Source organism: Indicator indicator, chromosome Z, assembly GCF_027791375.1.
Source record: "Indicator indicator isolate 239-I01 chromosome Z, UM_Iind_1.1, whole genome shotgun sequence".
In the NCBI taxonomy this organism is placed as follows: Eukaryota; Metazoa; Chordata; class Aves; order Piciformes; family Indicatoridae; genus Indicator; species Indicator indicator.
Window position 1 is genome coordinate 27,303,765 of NC_072053.1, and position 25,301 is coordinate 27,329,065.

The 25,301-nt window shown below is 39.9% G+C and overlaps 1 protein-coding gene across 1 annotated transcript in view; it reads left to right on the forward strand.

Moving 5' to 3' along the window:
- The first annotated feature begins 226 nt into the window (after nt 1–226).
- DDX4 (DEAD-box helicase 4) overlaps nt 227–25,301 on the forward strand; it is a 30,695-nt gene continuing 5,620 nt past the window's right edge. Inside the window, exons 1-14 of the mRNA XM_054397546.1 lie at nt 227–295; nt 4,016–4,091; nt 9,743–9,817; nt 11,548–11,634; nt 11,944–12,024; nt 12,635–12,703; nt 13,738–13,931; nt 15,033–15,185; nt 16,549–16,703; nt 17,850–17,979; nt 18,937–19,103; nt 21,029–21,174; nt 21,881–21,980; nt 24,975–25,245. Coding sequence (XP_054253521.1) covers nt 227–295; nt 4,016–4,091; nt 9,743–9,817; nt 11,548–11,634; nt 11,944–12,024; nt 12,635–12,703; nt 13,738–13,931; nt 15,033–15,185; nt 16,549–16,703; nt 17,850–17,979; nt 18,937–19,103; nt 21,029–21,174; nt 21,881–21,980; nt 24,975–25,245 — 1,773 coding nt within the window. The remainder of the gene's footprint in view (nt 296–4,015; nt 4,092–9,742; nt 9,818–11,547; nt 11,635–11,943; nt 12,025–12,634; nt 12,704–13,737; nt 13,932–15,032; nt 15,186–16,548; nt 16,704–17,849; nt 17,980–18,936; nt 19,104–21,028; nt 21,175–21,880; nt 21,981–24,974; nt 25,246–25,301) is intronic.

Here is a 25,301-nt window from a genome sequence, read left to right on the forward strand (position 1 = left end):
TTTGCTGGAGAGCCGCGGTGGACGCGGCGGGAAGGAGGTAGGTGCGCGGGATGGGATTGGGTTGCTTGCCGCTCATGGAAGAGAAGGGGCTCCCTATTTGTGGTTTGCTGGATATGATGAGGGCACTGAGTACTGGGACATGCAGGCTCGATAATGTCCCTTGTGGACTTGCTGGGGCCGATGCTCGTAATTTTGTCTCCTGCAAGCAGGTTCCTCAGGATACAGCATGTTCCAGGAGGACTGGAATAGAGACGTGGAGGATGAGGCATCATCAATCCTCCCACTCTTTGAGCAGGTATGCTGGGGCAACTGTTGGACTGTATCATGTTTGCTTCTCTTTTCTTTTTTTTCACCTGTGCCCTTAGGTGGCTGGCAGGCTGTGGTCTTTTGTTCTTGTGATTCCTGAAGCAGCTGGAGGCACTTGCACGTTGAGAAGATAGTTTTTTCTTAGCAAATAGTATCAGTTACAGTTTCTCGGAGTGTTAACGTGACTTGCCTTCTTGGAGGCTCCTGGGAGAGGAGGCATAAAAGTTGAACATGCTACCTTACATTGGGTCATGAAAAATGTACTTTTGGGGAAAACTTGCGGCATAAAACTGGCTCATACTACCTTACACTGGGTTGTGAGAGTTGCATTTTTCTGAAAAGTTCATGGCATGAAAGTGCCACTTGCTAGAAACACATTAATTATGGTGTGTGGAGGAATTGAGGGCCTGTCTGGATAGGCTTGAAGGGAAGTAGCAAGAATTCATGCAGGTAGAAACTTAAAATTGCAGATCAGCTAGGTAGGGGGGGTATTCAAGTAAAATTTTGTAACTACTGATAAGGGTGGTTCCTGTAGCCCACTTTTTTCTGTCTAAAGCATTGTTCTCTTTGTGAGGTCTAGTATTTCTGAAGCAGAAAGGTAAACAGGACTGATTGTTGTGTTTTAGATGTTAACAGGCTGCTCTTTATTGGTTCGATGATCTTTATTACTATGCTATTTCTTGGTTTGGTGGTCTATATTACTGTGTATTGAATAATCAAAAGGCATTGCTGAGAACTAGCAGAATTCCATCTTTTGGTGGTAGTTTTTGGCTGTGGGGTAAGTATGAACTGTATTTTCTGTCTCTTCTGATGATGTCCATTTGCTTTCTGTTTTCCATTTGCTTTCCTTTTCTACAGTCAGTTACTGGATTGCCATTTCTTTTTACCATGGCAAGAAATAAAACATGAGTGGTACTCTCTCAGCTGATCTCCATTGTTCAGTTAATATTGCACTTCATTGTCCTCATGACTCATAGAATGGCTTGAGTTGGAAGGGACCTGAAAGGTCATCTAGTTCCAACCGCCCTGCAGGGTGGTTGGGGGCAAGGACAGTCCTGCTAGACCAGGTTGCTTGAAGCCTCATCCAGACTGTTTTTTTTAAGCACTTGCAGGGATGAGGCAACCCATTCCAGTGTCTTTCCACTCTCATAGTAAATAACTTCTTCATAATACATAATCTGAATCTACCCTGCTCTAGTTTAAAACCATTGCCCCTTGTCCTGTCACCGCATGCTTTTATAAAATGTTCCTCTCCTGCTTACGCCTTCTTTGTATTCCTCCCAGGTTAGCTGTGCCTGTTTCTGTGGTTTCTAGTAGTTCCCTGTTCATACCATGCAGGCCTCCTGACGTTCTCTCCCGCCTTCCTCTTTGCCAGGATGCATTGCTTTTGGGCTCAGAGGAGGTGATCCTTGAATGCTTCTCAGGTTTCTTGGGCTCCTCTCCCCTCCCCAGGGCTTTATCTCATGGAACCCTGCTAAAGCAAATCCTTGAGGAGTTCAAAGTCTGCTTTCCTGGAATCCAAGCTAATGAACTTGGTATGCACCCTCCTAAGGATCATGAATTCAACCATTTCGTGGTCACTGAAGCTGAGGCTATCCTTGAGCTTCACGTTGCCCACCACCCCCTTCTCATTGGTGAGAACTAAGTCCAGCATAGCACCTTTCCTTGTCAGCTTCTTTACCAGTTGGAGGAGGGAATTATTTCCAGTACATTCCAGGAACCTTCTGTACTGCTGATGCCATGCTGTGCTGTTCTCCAACAGGTACCAGAGTGGTTGAAGTCTCACATGAAGGTCAGGGTTTGTGAACACAAAGCCATTCTTGTTAGTCTGTAGAGGGCCTCATGCACTTGGTCTTCCTGATCAAATGGTAGCAGACCCCTGCTGTGATTGATATCACCTGCCCCTGCCTTCCCTTTAACCCTGACCTCTAAGCTCTCAGACAGTTCCTTATCCTTCCCCAGGTGGAGTTCATGGACTCCATCTGGTCATTGATATAGAGCAGGTGACACTCTCTCCTCTTCTGCCCTGCCTGTCTTTCCTAAAGAGTTTGTATCTAGCCATTCCCACACTCCAGTCATAGGACTCATCCCACTGTGTCTAAGTGATGCTGATAATGTCATAACCCTGTAGGCTTGCAAATGTCTTTTAACTCCTATTTGTTTTCCATGCTGACTTTACTGCCTGGAATTCCATTCTCATGCACTTCAGGTAATCTACTGCGCTGTGATCCCTTTCCAGTCTCAGGGCATCCATTATTGGCTCAGAGTGGTAGCAGTGGGATGGGTTGAGGATCCCTTCCCCCATCAACTCTAGTTTAAAGTCCTCAGTACATTGGAAAGCCTATAACCAAAGATAGTGCGTAAGCTGGGTTCATCATGATGATTGTGTTCCAAATTAAGTTAACGGGGTCACAGTATTCTTTAAAGTGATTAAATCTTGTGTATCTTGAAAGTGTTTTTAATGCCTGGCTTTTAGGGAAGAAAAGCAGAGAGTCATGGATCCTGACTGGGCTTGTGTAGCAGCTATGTCTCTAGATCTGGGTAGCCCCAGTATTTTTTTGCAAGCTCTCTGGAAGCTATCATATATCCAGAAGTAGAAGGAAATGATGCTTCCTCTCAGATACTGTGTTTGCAAGTTGCTTCCCGTTTGCTGAGTTTGTTCCCTACCATTCTAAGTAAGCTGGGCTACTAAAGCATTTGCAAACCCAGCTCACTTAAACTGGAAAATCATGCCCATAGAAGTTAGTCTAGAGTTAAATTACTGGTAGGAGAAAATTTGCAAATTTGAGGCCATTGATATTAATGGATATTTAAATTCAGTCTTTATGAGCAAGCAGAAAGGGGGGAGTCCAATGGCTTGTCCACATCTGTGTATATGGCTGGAAGCAAGGTTACCAAAAGAAGGTACTACAGCATTTGATTTCATAATAGTAATTTGGATTTCATTTTCTGTAGTGTTTGCTAATCACATCGAGAAGTGTGAAATCTGTAGTAATACCTAGAAAGTGTAGTCTTGAAGTAAAAGGTTTGGTAGTTACGTATTGTTCCTCAGTCAGATGGTGTTCTGGCTTACTGGAGTATATGGCTTGCATTATACAAGAGAAAGTTAAACATGGCTTTTGCTGGAAATAAAACTGGCCATAAGAGTGAGATGTGAAAATTACATCCTGATCTGAATTGTTTCATATGGAGCATTTGAATCTTTGAATAAAGGAGGAGGGACTGACATATTTTAGTTATTTCCTTGTAAAATAATCTCTAAGCATTCTTAAATAAAACCCTAGAAATGCAGTTATGAAACTTAAGAAAAGATATTTTTAATCACAGTACAAAGAGCCTGAAAGATTGGAAAAGAAAATTACTTAAAAAAAATACAATCTTGGTTTGAACAATAAATATTTCTTACATTCGAGAATTGTTCGAAGTTGGCAGAGCTGATGTCTCCATAATAAAGTGACAGGAGGCAGGGTATACTTAATTCTACATCAGCTGTATAAACTGAGTTTGGTGACACTCAGATGCAAACAGTATGCAATTTAGTATATTGAAATGTAATAAAATGAAGGGAATGGAACAGTGTTGGATACTGCATATCAGAAGGTGCAGAGGAAGCTTTTTTCAAGTGTAAGACTTAGCAATTCTGTTTGTATTTATGCACTTTGCTTGACCAAGGCTTAATGTAATGTTATTTCTCTTTTGTTTTTTGTAGGCTATGTTCTCTGGAAGACAAAATGGTCCCTTGTCTGACTTCCAGACAGGTGAAGGTCTGAGTGTAGGCTCATTCGGTATGTGAAAAGCACTTCTGATTTTACTGACATTTGTGGGAGCTAGCCCCTTCAGCTTTATGATGATTCACTCCCCTCTTTTAAGTTTAGGAGATTAAACAAAACCACAGTATTATCATTGTGGTATTTTCACGTGTCTCCCATGGAGAAAGCAACATCAAATTATACAGGTAACATAATGACTAGGCTTTCCTTTTGACCCACAACTCTTTATTTGCTGCAGAAACATACTGAAACAGTTAGGTTGAAACGAGTCTTGAAAGTTCATGTTTTGTTTGTTCTGATTAGATGTTTGCCCTGCTTGCTAGCTTTACCTGTAACAAAATATCCCCTAATGTTTGCCTCTTGTACAAAACTCATGGTTGGGAAGGCTTTTCCTGATAAAAGTCTTGCTTTCACTGTCAGTAACTATTCTTTTCCTGAACAAGGTATAGTGTGTCAGTTTAGGTCAGTGTGAGCAATTTCAAACTACATGCTTTGGCTTAAACATAGTCTTTCTGGGTAAGAGCACACCTTATGTGCTGCTTAAAAAAGAACTTAAAGAAATAAAGTTGTTCAGTGTAATGATTTAAATCAGAACAAAACAGGTCAAACCGAACCAGCAGGTTAACCTGGCTCTTCTCTCAACGTGTGAGAGAAAAGTAACACTCAAAAAACCATTGTACTGAGACTAAAAATGTGAGATAAAAATAGACTGACTGATGAAAATCAGATAAATATAGTACAAAATGTGTAATTATCTTAGCCTGTTTGCAGAAAACAACATAGTGTGCTGCAGCAGCAAGCAGAAGCAAGCAAGCCAAAAGCCCAAGCTAGAGAACTACCCCATCCCTCCTTGTCCCACTGCCATCCCAGCAGAAAAGGCCGACACCCAAGAAGTTGGAACCTAAATGCAGCAACTGGAATGGGAAGCCTCCCATGTTACAATCTGAAGTTCAAGCACCATAATACTTTGCCCCAGTTAGCTCTTTCATTTTTTGAAGCTGTCATGGCTGCAGCATGGTGTGAATAACAGCAGCAGGTTCAACTCAATCCATGACATTCAGGAATCTCAGAGGTGGAGCTCTTCATTGTGCATCTCATCTTGACCTTCTATAAAAGGGTGCATCAGAAATAGAGATTTTTTTCCTGTAATATATGGAAAAAGGCGTCCTTTATTTTTTTGTGGAAAAGGTTGCATAGGCCTGAGTTATTTTTCCTTTGCATGAACAGATTGTTCTTCAGCTGAGTTTTAAATTAAACTGCTGGTTTACATGCAGTGCACTTCTAGGCTCTGTATAGTTTGTATTATTAGCGATGCAGCTTCCTTGCTTGACACTAAAGAACATGAGTAGAGTTAGTATATGCAGGTTAAGCTTTATTTTTTTTTTCTTTGAAACAATCTCTATTAGTAGTTGTCTTGGGTGACTCCTTATGAGGATAATCTGCTGTAAAGGAAAGGAAAACTTTACAACTTTTCTACAGTTAAACAAGTGAATTCATTCTTTGCATTGCTTCTTTATGAAAGCAAAACTTTGTTTACAAGATAACTATTCTGAATTTTAAGTTCTGAGGGGAGGGTTTTTTCTTCCTATTTCATACTTGTTTGTTACTTAACAGCAACAACAACAAAAAAAACCCAAACCAAACAACAAAAACCAGAATGAAGCATCTTGATGAAATGATGTTTATTTAGTATGTACAGGATCTTGGGGGTGGATATCTCTGGGTTGTATTAAAATCAGGATTTTAAATCTCTGTGTGCAGTAGAAAAATGAAAGTGAATGCATATGGTGATGAAATCAGTGACTCTTAACAGCTGTTGTTCAGGAATATGCTGATGCAATACTAAATTTTAATTCCAGTGAATTAGAAATAAGGATGCATTCTAGTCATCTTCACTTGTCAAATATTGCTTGAAAATTAATAAATTTAGAGTGATAAATGATAGAGCAATGAATTAAACAGTAGTATTTGGTATTTTCAGACTGTGTATAAGACCAGTTTATAAACCTGTATAGACATGAGTTGAATTAATAATTCACATGGTAGATGAATTACAATTTTGAACATGGCTGTACTTTTACCAGTCTTTAACAGATTGCTTGGCATGTAACAGTGGAGTCTACAGTTGATTTGTGTAAGTGATGGGTGTAGCAGATGTGACTGAAGAATAATGGTTCTATCCTGGTTACTGTCTCTAAATTAATAAAATGGTGGTTTTGTACAACATCTTTCATTAGTAGAAGCAGTAAACATGGAGGGCAGCATGGTGAAGAAGGAACTTACTAAAGCAGGTGCTTTAGTTGTTTAGATGCTTTGGTGGCATGTGATGTGCTTTCCAAAACTTAGGAATATTGAATTAACTCAGTGTGTGCAAATCTCACCTGGAAGAGGAGTGATGGAATGAGGATAGGGTAAGATGGCAAGTAAAGGGAAGAGAGTCCTCCCCACTTTTAAAGGCAAGTAGACTTGGTCAATGGAAGCCAATCTATTGTGGTAAACCATAACAGTAGCAATGTAAATAACTGGTAAGCTGTTTTTTATTTGCTGCCTACTCCATGCTGTTATGTATGTGAGAGTAATTTCTACTGGCTTTACCACAAACTATTCAGATCTTCCAATGAGCAGGAGCTGTGAACCTTGTTTAGACTATGAAAGCAGCAGTTCTAACATTTTTAGTGTTGTATGAGCATGGTTTCTTAATTGTGTGACCTGGTAGTGTACTACATGTCCTTCATCCTCTTTTTTTGTTTTCCTTTATGACAAGCTTCTGTGCACAGGTGATCTCTTCCTTAACTTGTTTGTCTTTCTTCACGGAGAGAGTTGTTAGCCGTTGGAATGTGCTTCCCAGGGAGGTGGTGGAGTCACCATCCCTGGAAGTGTTGAAGAGGGGATTGGACGTGGCACTTGGTGCCATGGTTTAGTGGTCATGAGGTCTTGGTGACATGTTGGACTTCGATGATCCTTGAGGTCTTTTCCAACCTTACTGATTCTGTGATTCTGTCTTGTTGCAGAGTGTGCTCGGAGCTTCCTCAGAGTGAAACACAGCCATGTGTTATATCACAATTTTGTATATCAGAAAGCCTGTGATGGATGCATTCTGTCCCATCATCTGGGTCACGAATGAAGATGACGTTTGCCTCATTATCAATCCTTGTAGTATTTTCACAGGATCACAGGATGTCAGGACTTGGAAGGGACCCAAACTGATCAAGTCCAATCCCTCTGCCAGAGTAGGACCATACAATCTAGCTCAGGTCACAGAGGAACACATCCAGACAGGCCTTGAAAGTCTCAAGAGAAGGAAACTCCACAACCTCTCTGGGAGGCCTGTTCCAGTGACTCTTACAGTAAAGAAGTTCCCCCTTATGTTGAGGTGGAACCTCCGGTACTGCAGCTTACATCCATTGCTCCTTGTCTTATCACAGGGAGCAAGTGAGAAGAGCCTGTCCTCTTCCTCCTGACACCCAGCCCTCAGATATTTATAAACATTTATGAAATCCCCTCTAAGTCTTCTTTATTCCAGACTAAAAAGCCCCAGTTCCCTCAGCCTCTCCTCATAAGGCACCTGCTCCAGTCCCCTAATCATCCTCGTAGCCCTCTGCTGAACCCTCTCCAGCAGGTCCCTGTCCCTCCTAAACTGGGGAGCCCAGTTTAGTGATTAGATATTGATGGGCCTCCGGTTGGAATTTCTGCTGCTGATCACAACCTGTGGATCCCAGTGGTTCAGCCTACTTTCAGTCTTCCCCACTCTGCAGTTATGTAGGCTGTACTTCACAGTATCACAGTATATCAGAGGTTGGAGGGACCTCAAGAGATCATCAGGTCCAACCCCCCTGCCAGAGCAGGATCACTTAGGATAGTCTGCACAGGAATGCATCCAGGTGGGTTTTGAAAGTCTCCAGAGAAGGAGACTCCACAACCCCCCTGAGCAGCCTGTTCCAGTGCTCCATCACCCTCACTGTAAAGAAGTTTCTCCTCATGTTGAGGTGAAATCTTCTATGTTCTAATTTGAACCCATTGTTTCTTGTCCTATCACTGTGAACCACTGAAAAGAGCCTGGCCTCCTCCACTTGACACCCTCCCCTCAGATATTTATAGACATTGATCAGATTCCCTCTCAGTCTTCTCAAGACTAATCAGCCCCAGGGATCTCAGTCTCTCATCATAGGGGAGATGCTCAAGTCCCTTATTCATCCTTGTGGCTCTCTGTTGGATTCTCTCCAGCAGGTCTCTGTCTCTCTTGAACTGGGCAGCCCAAAACTGGACACAGTATTCCAGGTGTGATCTCACCAGGGCAGAGTAGAGAGGTAGAAGAACTTCCCTACACCTGCTGGACACACCTTTCTTCATACATGCCAGGATCCCTTTGGCTCTCTTGGCCACAAGAGCACATTGCTGTTCCATGGAGAGCTTGCTGTCCCCCAGCACTCCAAGATCTTTCTCTGTGGAGCTGCTTTCCAGCAGGGCAGCCCCTAACCTGTACTGGTGCCTGTTGTTATTTCTCCCCAGATGTAGGACCTTGCACTTGTCCTTACTAAACTTTTTGCCTGCACCCAGCTCTCCAGCTGTCCAGGTCAGGTCAGGTTGGATGGCTGCACAGCCTGACAGGTGTCAGCCAACACCCCCAGTTTTGTATCATCAGTGAACTTGCTGAGGGTACTCTCAATGCCCTCATCCAGGTCGTTGATAAAGATACTGAACAAAACTGGACCCAGTACTGATCCCTGGGGGACACCACTTGCTACAGGCTTCCAAGTTGACTCTGTGCCACTGATGATGACCCTCTGAATTCTTTAGTGGAGCCAGTTTTCAATCCACCTCACTGACCAACCATCTCTACCACATCCCCTGAGCTTTTCTATGAGGATGTTATGGGAGACAGTATCCAAAGCTTTATTGAAGTCAAGATATGTGACATCCACTGCTCTTCCCTCATCTATCTACTTGATCATAACTTCATAGAAGGCGATCAGATTAGTCAGGCAGGATCTCCCATTGGTAAATTCATGTTGGCTGCTCCTGATAACCTTCTTGTCTTCCATGTGGTTAGAGATGACCTCCAGGATGAGCTGCTCCATCATCTTCCCGGGGATGGAGGTGAGGCTGATTGGTTTAAGTGTCTTAGAGGAGACTCTGTCAAAATCCTTTCTTTCTTGTTTTCCAGGTGCTGTTGAAAGACCTAACAGAAGTCAGGATTATTTTGGAAGGTGCTCTAGGAGTAGAGGTGGGATTGCATGGTTAAAATTTGTAGTTTTGGGGGAGATTAACACTTTACTTTTCGGTAAAAACATTTGGAGTGGAGGACCTTGCAGCTGATATCTGAGTAGACTGTAGAAAGTAAAATCTTACTATGTTGGTAATAGCGCTGTTTCTGTGTGGTGCTATTCTGTATTTAAAATGGAGGTTAAACCTGTCCTGAGATTTTAATTAATTAATGTTCTTATGGAAGGACATATTTATCACATAGTGGGTTTTTTTTGGTTGAGTGGGAGGTAGGCTACAGACCTGAGGTTCCTTTCAGACTGGATGTTGTAATTTTACTGTTGAGTTTAAAAATACCCAGACTGAAACAACAAAAATAAACCAAGCCCATCCCAAACCAAAAGCCTACCTTGAAGCCAAAGGTATGTTTGAATGTTAAGTTGGCTCTTTTTTCCTAATTGCAGGTACTGCTGAAAATCAGAATAGACATTCTGAGCCAGTGAGTAGATTTGGTAATGGAAGGAATTTTGGAAACAGAGGTAACTGTCTGGTGTGTCTGTAATTCTTGTGGTTAGTTAGTATTTGATACTTCGAAATTTTCAGGTACTCAGTTTTGTTGTATCAGTGCTAAATGTGTATTTATTACTTGGAGGTTAATAGCAATCCTTATTTCTGCTTAATGTAGATACTCATTATCACCCCTTAGTTTTGGCTGCCCAATATAAAGTACACCCTTGCCAGATGGCAGGTCCCTACATTTAAAAATCAGTGTTTTGTTTACCTCTTTGAACTCCATCCTTTGAGGAAAGGAGTGTTTTTCTGTTAATATTGTTGAGTCATAATACCACTACAAGATCATCTCAGTATTAGCATTCACATATTTGCTGCATGAGGAAGTGTACCAGTGCTGTTTTGTGAAAGACCTAAAAGCGTTCTTTAGTATCTCTAAAGCACTGTTTAGTTCCTGTCTTCTTTCTGCTTTTAATGGCAAATGCCACTCTTGTACATGATGCACGTTGAAGGGGATAGTGGTGGGGACTTTGGCAGTACTGCCGCACAGATAGGGCAGTGGAAGCTCAGTGTTAGGTAGTACCTGTCTGGATAGTTGGGGACTTTAGTCCTGGTTTGGGTGCATTTAGCAAAGGTTAAGACCTGGAGAACAGGTGTGGAGGTACTTGAAGTTATGTTTGTTCTTTCAAAAAGTTCTACACCATCTTTTACACTAGAATTGATGTCCTTTATGGTAGGGGGATGCTAGACTTATTTAAGCAAGCAGGCAGCAGCCCTTTGGTGGTGCTATGAAGTGACAAACAGTTCCGGCAATTGCGAAGTTACACACGGTATTATTTAAAGTCTGTAGTGTTTATGGATGTTTTTATCTGGACTGTCTTTTGCATGTGAGCCTTTAAGATGTCGTTTTAAAGTTATTTTAATTTTAAAAAAATCGTTAAAATTCACATGACATATAAGTCAGGTATTGGTGGAGAAAGAGCTATAGGTGCTGTAGTAGGAGAACTCCCTGGTCTCTTTTAACAGAAGATGTGCTTTGTCATTACAAGATGATAGAACAGGTGCTCAGTTGAAGAATAAGGAGTAAATTATGTTAAAAGCTGATGATTGCTTGGATCTTGGACAAAACCTGAAACTGTCCAAGCTAAAATGATAAATACTTTGTTTATGCATCTGGCTGTTAACTTCCTCTCCCAAGAGGAGGGTGACTAGGGAAAGGTGTTAGCAATAAAAATAAACTGAATACTTGTCACTGTCTGTCCCAAACAACTGAATAAGCAATTCAGAGTGGGATAAAAAAAATTATTACAGGTCTGAAAAGCAGGTTTTCAAATCCTCACTCTTTAGGAGGCAGCAATTGCAATACTACCTTTCTCTACAGTGCTGATTATGAAAATGCTCAGTTGCCCTGTGACCAAAGCAGAGCGCTGAAGCTGATCAGCATCATAACCAGAGTGTTGAAAGCTAGTATATTATCCACTCTACATGCATGTAAAGTTAAATACTTAAAATTTTAGTATTCAGTTTACTTTTTTTCAGGAAGCAACGCTACAGGGGAGCAGTAGACTTGTCATAATACATTTTGGGAAAAATTACTACTCTTCTTTATTTCAATGCTTAGGCAAATCACTTAGTTTTATTTTACTTTTTATATGACTTCATAAAACAAGGACAGCAAAGTATAATTGCCAAAGAGAAGGCACTTGATCCACACTTAAAAAATTGAGCAAACTAAGTTGTTTGTTATGCTGTACTGCAGGTTTTCAAGAAATGAACATGGTAGAAGATTCTTCTACACCAAATAGAGGTTTTGCAGGACTTCCTTATGGGTTTGGACAAAGTGAGAGTAAGTTTTTTATATTGACAGCATACATTTGGCCATTTTTTTTTTCTGGGCTTGCTTGCCTGCTGAGAATTACAAGTATAGAGGTAAAAGGTTTGAAGTAACTTCTGTTCTTCAGCCATGTTGTGCAACATGGATGACATCTTTGAAAAATTGTATCACTGGAAATAATACAGCCTATGTGAAGTTATGTAGAAATCTGTGAGGGCTGTTGCACTGTAGTTTTTGAAGTAAATAGCATTAGCTTTAAGCATGGTATTTCTTTATACTAATTTTAGACAATGCATCCACTACACTGTATATTACTTACAGGTATTAGAGATGAGCAAAGAGACACACCTCAGTGTGGCAATTTTGGTGGCTCTAGAAGAAGAGCATTTGAAGGTTCTGCAGGTAAGATGTTTTAGCAGGGTCATCAGCCTTTCTGGTATCCTCATTGATTTGTTGCAGTGCAGTACCTTCCTAGCTTTGCTAACTGTTATCACTGCAATTGTTCTCCCTGTCTGAATTAAGAACCTCCTGTGAATGTTAGGTAGCCTATATACATGCCCGTGCAAAGCATGTTAGTAACTTGGTTAAATTTTTTTGTAATTGGGTTTTCAAGTCTGTTGTTCTGGTTCATGCACAGTGAAGCTGAGATGCTTACCTCAAAATCTAAAGAACTTGCTTAGTTTTGAAATGGTCACTTTAGACTTCTTCCACCCTCTTAAAAGGGGAAGTTTTGTTTTAGGTGATTTGAATCTAGTGTGAGGGTTTTTTTGCTGTCTGTGAAGGATTTTTCCCCTCATGCGCCATAATATGCATAGAATTGCTTCACGTCTATTCGACTTAGTTCAATGGGACCCTTGTCTGGCTTTTTGTAACGAAGGTTTTGTTGTTTAGCTAACCATTTCCCCTCATTCTGCCACCTATTTAGGAACCACTGTTGAATTTTCTAGGAATTTATTCATTAAGATTCTTATTTAAGCTTTTCTGTCAAATGAGACTTTTTTTTCCCTAAAAGCAATTAATGTCGGAGTTCTTTCCTTAGCAGTACCTTACAAAGACAATGAAGAAAAAGGTTCTGAAAGAGGTAAGTTGCTTCTTTGTAAGTAATGTGCCAGCTTTTATTTGCTTTTAACTAAGCATTCTCTTATATAAAGTTGTTGGAAGTAATTGGGTAAAAAACAAGGTAGTGAATGGATAAATACATAATCATCTCAAAACTATTGATGTAGCATGACTTGCCAAGCAAGTACTGTTAAAGTCAGTAAGTTTAAACTTCGCTTATCTTTAAATTACTAGGCAACTCAGTGGTTGCTCCCACCTAAATAAAGATTTAACTTTTTGGAATGGAGTGTTTATAATGCCTCTGTTGCTGGTTGTTTATTCACTCTAATAGTAAAGCTTATCTACCTGACACACTGAATGTAACTAGCAGTAGTTTAGGCATCTAAGTGGTGATAGTCATTAAAAGCAAAGTACAAATGAAGAGATAGATTCTTGGTTTCAGACACTATAGCATCTTGGATGTGGTGTTTGGAAAACAAGCTTGATGTCTTTTACTGAGTGCAAAGCTGGTAATTAGAATTTCATGGTTTCTGTGTGCAGGAGATTCTGTTGAAATGTATGATAAGTAATAATTTTCTGACATTATTGAAAGGGTCAGTTGGGACAATCTGTTAAAACATTTGCTTACTTTCCTTTATACTTGAAATGCAAATAGACAAATAGTGAAGTCCTGACTTTTGTATGAGTAATTGTGGTTCCTCATTTGAGGTGCCTGTGGAATGACTTCTGCTAACTTTTTAGTGAGCATCCAATAATTTTATACTTTTTATCCTGAAAATTACCGTAAGGCATACATTTTGTGGTGGAACTGTTTTTGGAATGGTGGTAACGTAGACCCTATTTCAGTTTTTGTGAGTTACTTTCCAAAGGAAGGTCCTCGAGCAAATATGAGACAAGAATGCATTTACAAAAGTCTGACTTTGTGATTGTTATGGCTAGTAATATAAAAACAAATTCTTATATAATTCATTTATGGAAATCTTTGTATTCTTGGAAAGTGGAGAGAAGTCTAAATGACATTCCACTAAAGGTAACTTCAGTAGCTCTGTGCTTTAGTTTTAAGTTTTCATTATATTGCTCATGAACTTGAATGGCTGTGTTTTCAAGGTCCGAAGGTGACTTACGTGCCACCTCCTCCTCCCGATGATGAAAATGCCATCTTTGCACATTATAAGACAGGAATTAATTTTGACAAGTATGATGAAAATGTTGTTGAAGTGTCAGGACTTAATGCTCCAGCACCATTACTGGTTAGTAAACTCAATTAATCTCAAGTTTATGTTGAAAGTGATTCTGCAAGGGTGTATACTGAGCCTAATATTCACTGCTAATGAAAATATTAATACAAATCTTGAATCTCGAGGACACTACTGGGTTGGAAGGAGATGCTGCCTATTTGAAACATAAAAATCCAAATCCAAAATGACACTGACAAACTACAAAAAAGGCCCAGAGAAATTAATACTGGATGGGCAGGAAGTATAGTCTTAAATAGCAGAAAAACACCAGTTGAGATCCTGAAAAGAGTTCTTTGGCAGCAGTTGCTGGGGAGGCTGGTAGAGTCTTTTGTTGAAGTCCGTTACTGGCGGATCTTTTAAGAATGCAAATGAACATGTGTTGGAAGAGTTTTTATTTGGTCATAGAGGCATTTTTTAAGTAATTTCTAGCTCTGTTTTCTATAGCTGTACCAGATGTCTAGTGTTTAAAAAAAAAAAAAACACCACAACAAAACCAACCTAAAAACAAGCCTCTTTTTGGGAGAATGAGGAAGAAGTGGGGGGGCAAGGCACAGGAGAGAAGTGGGGAGAGGCAGGGTAAGGGGAGTAGCACCTTTGTTGAAAGAGAAGGTAAGGCGTTTTTTACCCTGTCCATCTTCTGAAAGATTTTCTCACTGAAATTGAACTGATTTTATCATGTGTAATGCCTTTTAGTACTGCATAGGAATGCAGCTTTAGTTCCTCTTACTAGTTTCAGCACAGAGACTCAATATCTTCTATGTGAAATGAAACTTCAGGGTTTTAGTTTATTTTCATATCATGCCATGATGTGAGTTTACCTGCTTGAATCCAGATGCATGCATGGCTTCTGATCAGTTTTCTGTCAGAGTGCTAGTAAGACCAGCTGAAGGCCTGTACTGTGCTATAGACAAGTTTACTTGAATGGCAAGAGCAGATTGAAGAAGCTTTTCAGGGCTTTTGCCTGTAGGAACCTTGAGGATCTGGACAACTAGTGAGACTCTCAAAAGTTAATTACTTTTAGTGTTTGGACACCTGTATCCTATGGTAAGTGTCTCAGGTTTTAAGCTTCAAACTTCTGTGGTTGTGTACTGTCCATAACTTTTTCTCCTACAGAATTTTGAAGAAGCTAATTTCTGTCAGACTTTAAAGAGGAACATTGCTAAATCTGGATACTCTAAACTTACTCCAGTGCAGAAGTACAGCATTCCAGTTATACTGTCAGGACGAGATTTAATGGCATGTGCTCAAACAGGATCGGGAAAGACTGTAAGTATTTCGTGTCGTATTCATACTACTGGGAGTGCATGATACTGAATTTTTAGCTGGACGACACAGTTTTCCGTGCCCCAGGTTCTTCAGAACTTGTTCCACAGTGACTTGTGCTGCAGTGGCAGGTGTAGTGTTAGACACAAATATGAATGATGTTGCATTTTGGGGCTTAATTTCTTCTTTAATTTCAGTGAATGAGTGTCTTCATACAGAAGGCCAATCTTAGGAGTGCAGATACAGGTTCAGAAGTATAGGCAGTCATAGAAAATAATGAGAAAAAAACCTCAGCAGTTGAAAGTTGGGATTTCACAGAATCGCAGAATGTTAGGGGCTGGACAGGACCTTGAAAGATCTAGTCCAACCCCCTCCAGCTAGAGCAGGATCACTGGAACTAGGTCACACAGGCACGCACCCAAGTGGGTTCTGAATGTCTCCAGGGAAGGAGACTCCACAACCTCTCTGAGGATCCTTTTCTTGTGTTCTGTCACCCTCACAGTGAAAATGCTTTTTTCTTATAGTTACATGGAGCCTCCTGTGTTCCAGATTGCACCTGTTGTGCCTTGTCCTATCATTGGACATCACTGAGAAGAGCTCCATCCTCCTGACATTCACCCTTCATGTTTATAAACCTGAATGAGGTCACCTCTCCATCTCTTCATCTCCAAGCTAAAGAGACCCAGCTCCCTGATCTTTTTCCTCATAATGGAGATGTTCCACTGCCTTAATCATGTTTGTAGCATAGTTGTAGTGCTGGACTTCAAGCAGTTCACTGTCCTCAAACTGAGTGGCCCAAAACTGGATACAGTATTCCCACTGTAGCTTCACCAAGGCAGAGTCAAGGGGAAGGAGAACATCCCTCAACCTACTGTTATCCACACCTCAGGATGCTATTTGGCCACAAGGACACATTGCTGGATCATGGTCATCCTGTTGTCCACCAGGACTCCCAGGTCCTTCTCACCAGAGCTGCTCTCCAGTTGATCAGCTGCCAGCCTATCCTGATCTATAGGGTTGTTCTTTCCCAGATGCAGGACTCTACACTTGTGATTCCATGATCAGTGTATGTGAGCATGATGTGTGGAACTGCTTGATGAACCCAGAAGTTTGCTAGTACATGACTATTCCTGTATTGTTAAAGTCCAGATAGTATTGTACTTCTTAAACAAGGATAAATAAGGTTAAATGTTCTGTAGTGCATTCAGGTCAATCCTTTTGCAGTCTGATTTTCTTGAAGTTGTTTGATGATGTGTTGTATCACCCTAGCTTTAAGATTGACGTCCAGCTTTTAATGTACTAATGAGAGCTGTTAGTTCTAAACAGCATAAATACTACTGCCTTCTTTCTTTTTTTTTTTTTTTAGGCAGCTTTCCTTCTACCAATTGTGTCTGTCATGATGAGAGATGGTGTAACTGCCAGTAGCTTTAAAGAGCAGCAAGAACCAGAATGTATTATTGTCGCCCCAACTAGAGAACTGATAAATCAGATCTTCCTAGAAGCAAGGAAGTTTGTGTATGGGTAAGCTTTTGCACTGTTGCCTGGTATTATTACGTTTTCTGAGTCGGCAGTGCTTTATACTTATCATTAATACTTGTATAAACTTTTCTATGCCAATTCAATTACTACAAACACCAGAATTTATGGCTGGCTAGGGATTTAAATTCCTAATCTTTGCAGTATTGGGGGTGGGAGGCAGGACAGGAGGAGTCTTACTCCAGCTTGCAGAGGAGGTACTTACTAAATGTGCATCAGATGTTCACTGATGAGAAAAAACAATTTCTTGAGTAACTTAAATTTGGGTTGCCTTACGGAATGTATACTTGTTTTTATTGTCATATTGACAAAAATAGAGGTATGTGTTAGCACTTAATAGTTACCTTTCAGTGATGGTTTCTAATAACACTCTACTTCAGTGTTTCTGGTCTTAGACAGAAATTTCACAGCTCAAGCAAGATCTTCTAGCTCTGCTTTTTCAAAACAGAACAAAAGGTTTTAAGTTGTCATGAGACTCTTGGATGTTCCATGAAAGTACATTTGTACAAGTTATAACCTTGAAAACCTGTGATTTAGCAAGGTAGTTCTTGTAAAGGTGGTTTTCTACAGGAGAAAAATAGCTGCTGCAGCTTTACTGGGAGGACCTAACCAAAAGTCCAAACAGGAAGAGCACGAAGTAGTAACACTAGGATGGGTTTGCCCTCTAATGCTAGAGCACCTTGTGTATTTGGTTGCTTTACAAAGATCTTTCAGGATACAGAATGATTGCTGTCAAAGCTCTAAAGGCATGTATTTGATGATTCTGCTTTTTTAAAGTATGCTATATAGGAGACAGTGGGTAATACCATTTCGGCTGTTAGTGCTAGCAGCTGTCAGTTGAAGGGAGAGGGAAGAATGCAGGTAAGTGGAAATGTTCTTTTCAAGGAAGCCACCTGTACAGTCTCTATTATGTAGTATGAATGGGAACTTTGAACTTAACAGTGAGTGAGCTTCTGGTCTTGAAACGTGCATTTGATTGTAAGCTGTGCTGTATGATGAAGGAATTAAACTACTCTAAGATGGTTTATGGTGGATCTGGTAATTTTTAATGTTTTTTTCATGAAACAATACTGTTTGCATACTTAATTTTTTTTTTATTTTTCCTTTTTTTATTTTTGATTTCCATAATAGAACTTCTATAAGGCCTGTTGTGATGTATGGTGGTACACAAACAGGCCATTCAATTCGTCAGGTAATGCAAGGCTGTAATATACTATGTGCCACTCCAGGAAGGCTTCTGGACATCATAGAAAGAGAGAAGGTAAGAGCTTAATCTGGATTCCCTAAACACTCTTAGTTTTTTGCATACTGGTTTTCGTTCTTCAGATTTGGCAGAAACAAAGATAGAGCCGTGAAAGCCAGTCAGTGTATTGCCTTTTTACAGGCATTTATCTAGAATATAAGTGACTTTTTCTTGGAGTATTTAAATACCATGAGTTTTCTGAAAGAACAGTATGAATCCAGATTTCCCACTCCTTTCAGGGCCCACTGAAAAATACCCACCTAAATGAAACTGGCTGCAGTGTTCTTGGCAATTAAATTTTCGAAGTTTAAATATTCAAAGCAGTTTCTCGAAACAGTTTCTCTTAATTCCTGTGCAAATTTCTGCAGCAGATTTTCACTCGATGAAACAGTGCTGGTATTAATTGTCTGAATGTTGTAATACTGATTAAAACTATTTTAAATAATTAAGATGAATATTTAATACTAATTTTAAAATATTTTCCAGTCATTTTAAGTTCAAATTTAAATACTCCATATTATAATGGTGGCTTATTGATGTTAACACTGGACAGGTGGCATTTTGAAAAAATCTTCTTGGTAAAAAACTAGAGATGGGCTTTTTGTGGTTGTCAGGCTTCTAGTCAGAATGAGAATCTTGGTCAGCAACAACGAAGTTGTGATGTCCTTAGTAATGCTTTCTGACCGTAATGTTTTCAGAACAAGGATTTTTTTGAGAACATGTGAGGCATCTTGGTTTGTATTGCTGAACCAAACTCCAAAGCACTTCAGTGTATGTTTATTACTAGAATTGATGCAGATGAAAAAGTTAAAGCAAGCTGGAGATGCAAATGGAACAAAATACACGTGGGCTCTTATTTGTGAACAAGTAACTTCTTCTAAAAAGAAGTAAGGACAGATTTTGACATTTAGGACATTCTGTAAGTGTGTACTATCAATGGGTAAATCACTTTTTCTTTCACTGAAATACTTGCAGATTGGTTTGCAGAATGTGAAATACTTGGTACTAGATGAAGCAGATCGCATGCTTGATATGGGATTTGGCTTAGCTATGAAGAAATTGGTTTCTTACCCAAGCATGCCACCCAAAGATGAACGCCAGACACTCTTGTTCAGTGCTACATTTCCTGTAGAAGTTCAGAGGTGAGTAAAGTAAAAATGGAAATAGATCTGAAGAGTTGTTAAGAGTACTCCTAATCTTTGAAAGCTCATAATCTTGCTAGAAGATGCTGAAAAATTATGTTAACATTCCTTGCTGGAAACATCCATTTTTAAGGTAACAGAACTAGTAAGTTGCGTAGATGAACTGCTTAACTTGGGTGGGGACTCTATAGCGGTTTATGAAGTTTGTCTAAAGGCTTTTAAATTTCACTTCTGCAGAAGTCCATATACTGCCCCCTTTGTTTCATGTTCCTCACCACATTTGTGCAAGCTCACAGGTGTTTCACAAGCAGCACTGGTGGCACCGTCTTCAGCACCAAGATGTAATATAACCTGACATCCCAATTATTGCTCACCTTGGCAGCCTTTCTGATACACACTTCTTATTTACATGCATGAGAGCTATTTGTTCCCAGTAGTTTTAAAGCTTCCACAAATGACTTTAGGGTATATTTAACAGCTTTACTACTGTACTTTCAGTTTAGAACTATATCCACCTGTGACCTCTTAAACCAGTCAGATCTGAAGACCAAACACATTGGTATCTGTAGTAACATGTTTATTTGCTATGAAAAACACCTTTTCAGTGCCAGTTACATCTTTAAATTGTGTGGGAGTTTCAAGTCCCTAAGACATTTATTTAACATTTTTTAACATTTATAAGACTTTCTTCTTTTTCTAAGCAATTTGTTCTAAAACTTGAGATTGACTGTTTTCAGTTAAAGGTTGACTTATATTTTACTGCAGAAGCTGCTTTGTGTATACTGGACATAAGTACACTGGTGTATCGATAAGACTTTAGTAAAACTCTTGAGTAGTAGTATCAGGCATTGCAAGGAATTACCTGTTTGGCAAGTTTGAGCTCTTGGATAAAATTGCCTATGAAGAGGAACACTGAACAAAACTTTGACTTTTGCCTATGGTAACTGATAAATAAATGCCATATAATAAACTGTGTGTTTAAGCAGTGCTTTTGTTGAATCATCAGACAGGGTGGTGGTGTCTCTTGAGGCCTGGTTTGAATTCTGGTCTGGGTAGAATTTTCTTCTGTCCCTCCAGCTAGTGATGAAGTAGCACCCCAAGAAAGTTCTGTGATCATATGTCAGTATGTACCCATTTGTACAGGCTTAAGACAGTCCTCTCTAACAAACAAGCCCCCTGCCATTCACATAGGAGGGAGAGTGTCCTGGTTTCATAGTCTGGCCTCCAAGTGAAGTACCCCTCATCCCAAGACTGGAGAGAGGGTTACACCAAAAAAACCTTGGAGTGAGATAAGGTGTTTACTGAGATGATAGACTGCACAGTTACATTGGCAAAAGCAGAAGCCAGAGATAAAACGGCTTCCCCTGAGCCAAGCATGAAGCAGCCAGCCCATCGGAGAAGGCCAGCACCCCAAACCCAGAAACCAGAAGCAGCAACTGGAAACGGGAAGCTTCTCATGTTACAATCTGACATTCAAGCCCTATGCTATTTTGCTCCAGCCAGCACTTTCATTTTGAAGGTGGCATGACATCAGCATGGTGTTGAATACACATCGGCAGATTAAACTCAACCCATGACAACCCGTTTCATTACAAGCATGTATGGATTCATTCAGTACAAGCATGGAACTTTTTCTGAGGTGGTTAGAAAATACAGTGCTTCTGTTATGAAAAGTTACAGGGAAGTAATAAGTCTGTACATGTTTTTACTGAGGAGGCTTTTTGTACACTGTTTAGAAGGCAATGCAGACTCATGTTTGGTTGTGTTTGGGTTTTTTTGTTTGTTGTTTTTTTTTTAGTTGGAAATTACTCCATTGTGAGGAATAATAAAAGTATTTGTTGTGAGAGTGGCTTAACCAAGGTTACTTAAAGTGAAAATAAGCTACATAATACACTTCATGTTGCTCAATTTTGTTTCTTTTCAAGGCTGGCTGGTGAATTTTTGAAAGCTAATTATTTATTTGTTGTTGTTGGACTTGTGGGTGGAGCTTGCAGTGATGTTCAGCAAAATATTCTTCAAGTTCCTGAGTATTCCAAGAGAGATAAGCTCATAGAAATTCTACAAAGCATAGGTAACTTTTCTTATTGCTAATTGTTTTCCAGGAAGGACAAAATTACTTGTTTTTAAACTTGTGCCCTTGCTATTGACCAGGTTATAATTCCATTTTATTAGGCATTTCACACTTCACAAAATTACTGATTGGAGTTTGAAGATGGTCTCAGGGAGTTCTAGAGCTTTAGGCATGTTTGTGTTATAGGTGTTTGTCAAGGGCTCATCTTTATTGAGTACTAGCAGACAAGCTTCCGTATGGTTAATTTATATGGTCAGTTACAGGCTTTAGTATCTGGGGGTATTACCTCTGGATTATAGATGTATAAGCTCCTTACACAAATGCTTGGGCCTATGTTTTGTTAATGACTGGGATTTTTCCACATGGGCTCTGAATGTATCTTTTTTAATACTGACAACTGTAAGGGAGTTTGGAGTTTAAAAATGGGCTATGTACCTTGTTCATACTTAACCACACAGAGTAGCACTTGTTTTGTCCTTTTATTGAGGAGAAGAACACAATGCCCTTGTCATCAACCAGGGTTTCTGTTTTGATGTAGAAACTGATTGATTTAATTTAATCAATTCAATACTGGCAAGAAATTGCAATCATACCTTAAAGACTTTATTCAGCACTCATTAGGTTTTTATAGAAATAACTGCAACTGTGAAGAGTGAAAATGCATCTGGTTTCAAACTGCAGTGGATCTGAACTCTCATTAACACAGGTCATGAACGAACCATGGTGTTTGTGAGCAAAAAGAAAAAAGCAGACTACATTGCAGCCTTTCTTTGTCAAGAAAAAATAGCAGCCACTAGCATCCATGGGTAAGTATTTTTTTAAGTGAAAATCAGGTTAAGTGACTTATGAAGTATTAAGTGACTAACAATATCTTATGAAAAGCTTCTCTTGAGATTTCGTATTTGGCCATCTGTGTGATTTAGCATGCCTTGTTTCACATAGTGCTGTATCCTCAGCAGCCCTGGTCAATTGAGAAGGTAGTGTTCTGAATGACAATTCTCACAGCATTTCCTGAGCTATACATCTTTCTGTTTGACTACACTTCAAATGCTACATATGAACTGGAGAATATTATGCTTACTGCTAAAAAATCCTAATTAGTATATAATAAATCCAGTAGAATCAGATGTTGCTTATATGCCATCATTTGCATGACAAAAACTGGACTGGACCTTTTGATGTTACTGGTGAGATTATATTCATAAATTGAAGTGGCAGATGTGGACTTCCATACTGTCTTAAGGCATCCCTAAAGTGATGAGACGGTTTGAGTTATGTACCATACAGATTTCTGATGCTGTCATTTCTGCCTTCTTGATTTGTTCATTGACGAAGCGTTTGAATGGAGATAGTTGAAGACAAAGATGCTTATAACTTGAGTTTGAATTCTACTCATTAGCATTGCATACCTGAGCAAATGCTGAGGAAAAAAAAAACTATGAAAGAGTTGCTAATTCTAGATTACTAAATCCATCTAAAAAAATGATCTGTCTTTCATGTTAAAGAACTGGAATGTAGTTCTGTGGTGTTTATGTAATGGCTGAGTGCAAGGGCTAACCTGCCTGCCTCCCTAACACAAAAGTGAGGGAAATAGTAACACACAAAACTCAGGGTTGAGATAAAGACATAAGAGTTTAATATAGGATATCATAATCACAATGTGTAATTACAATAGGTAATAAACTAATAATACAATGCATGATTACCTTAGCTTAGCCTATTTGCAGAGGAAGCACAGTGAAATACAGGGGGAAAAAAAAATCACAGCATAAAACAGAAAACCAAAACCAGCAGCTACCCAAATCCCACCCATTCTGCCACCATGCCTGCAGAAAACGAACCAGCACCCAAGAACCCAGAACCCAAAACCAGCAACCAGAACACAAAGCCTCCCATGTTGCAATGTGCTGGTTTGGGGCCAGACAGATCGTCTCTTGCCCCGAAAGGGACAAAAGAATGAGACTCACACAAACGGATTAGAGAGTGATGGAAAGTTTAAATGGAAAAGCGATTGGTGAAGCTACAGAAAACTACAAACTACACAGCATAGTGACAGAGAACATCCCAAAGCGTACAGAGCCCGTTACATAATTCCCAAAGCTTCCCAGTTCTTCCCTTCTTCCCAAGAGGCTTCCCAATCCTTCCCTCCTCCCACCTAAGGGTCTACCTAAAACACCCAGGGCTCTTTTCTTCCCCCCCTGTTTCTCCCACTGCTGGCCAGGTCTGAGACTGCCCCCACCTCCATTCTCCTCCTGGCATTAGGCCTAGACAGGCCTAAGAGGCCTTGAGGATACTCCCCCGGCATTACCCGATAAGAGAGGACATCTCCCAGGGGAGCAGAGAAGGAAGAAAGAGGAAGAGAATGACTCTGCAGATGGCTTTATAGGGCGCAGGATTTATGGGTAGAAATATGCTATTTCCTGTGTCCACCCCTACTGGGTGGGCACCTGGGACACCAGAGGTGTATCTCATGTAGCAGTGGCAGGGGGCACCCAGGCTAAACTGCCACATGCAATCTGAACTTCAAGCCCTGTAATACTTTGCTCCAGTTAGCACTTTAACTTTTGAAGCTGTCATGACTGCAGCATGGTATGAATAACAGCAGCAGATTCAATTCAGTCCATGACAGTTTTTTATGTCAAAACCAAACTGAATCTAAAGATTCCAAATAAACTGCAGCACATTTAAAAAAAAAGTAATTTTGCAATGTTTTTCATACTCAAAGAGGAGGAAGGGACTTGAATTCTTGCCAATAAAATAACATTGTGGGTTGTGTTCAGACAACAGAATACCAAGGTTGTAGTTGGGTTAAAATCACAGAATGCTGTGGGTTGGAAGGGATGTCCAAAAGTAATCTAGTACAACCCTATCTGCAGTAAGCAGAAGGATCCTCAATTAGATCAGGTTCCCAAAACCCTGTTGAGCCTCACCTTGAATATCTCCAGGAATGGCATCCTCGGGCAACCTGTTCCAGTGTTCCTCTACCCTCATGGTGGTCACTTGCCTTCCTTGCCCGATTTCTTAATAGGTGGAGATTGAGATCTCTTGTGCTCTGTGCAAAGCATGCTTAAAGATCTTTCATGAATGTGAATGTTTACTGGTTTCTGGTTCACCTGAGTTTTTCAAGTTGAAGTTAGTTAGGATAGTTGCTCTCCTCTGAAACAGCAATTATACCAGATTTCACTAAATGTCCCATGTTGGATATCGGAGCACTTCTGGCTTTCTAATTTGTTCTCATTTTGACAAGAATGAACATGAGTTTAATACTGTTCTACTATGTTTAAATAATGGATAATCTGCTAACAGTCTTTGAAAATTAAAACCCCAGAGCAAATCTAGTTTTCTTTTCATGGTCCTAAACTAAAGGCAAGGTCTGTACGTATTTCCTCATGTATCTGAAAAACAGCCTATGCAGGAATGAAGGTAGACTTCATCTTTGCTCTTCTGCCTCTCTGCTACAATGCAGTGAGAAAAGCACTTCTGACTATGGTGAGAAGAAAGAATTGGTTAAGCAAATGGATCTTGTCAGAGAAGGGATTGAATTTAGTACATATGACTACCTCGGGTTCTTTAAAAAAAAGTAGAAGTATAGGTTAAAATAGTTGCTGTGTCTTACTACATAAACTGGTAGTGCATGGGTGGTTGTGGTGAGGTTTGTTCATTTGTTTGTTTTGTTGCAGGTTTGAACACCCTTCCCCTCACATGACCCAACCCCCCTCTGCCCTGGAAAGTATTTCTGTTTGTGCATCATGGCCTTACCGCTTGTATCTTAAGTAATGCTGCCATTTCTTTCCTTGTAGAGATAGAGAACAGAGAGAGAGAGAAATAGCTCTTCAGGATTTTCGTTCTGGAAAGAGTCCAGTTCTTGTGGCAACTTCAGTGGCAGCAAGAGGTCTAGATATTGAAAACGTTCAACATGTTATTAATTTTGATCTTCCTTCCACCATTGAAGAGTATGTACACCGAATTGGACGAACTGGTCGCTGTGGAAATATAGGCAAAGCAGTTTGCTTCTTTGATAGTACTTCAGATTGCCATCTTGCACAACCTCTAGTGAAGGTGCTTTCAGATGTAAGTTTCAAATTTTACTGCTTGTTTTTTTTGTATTAGAGAACTTAATATGGCAC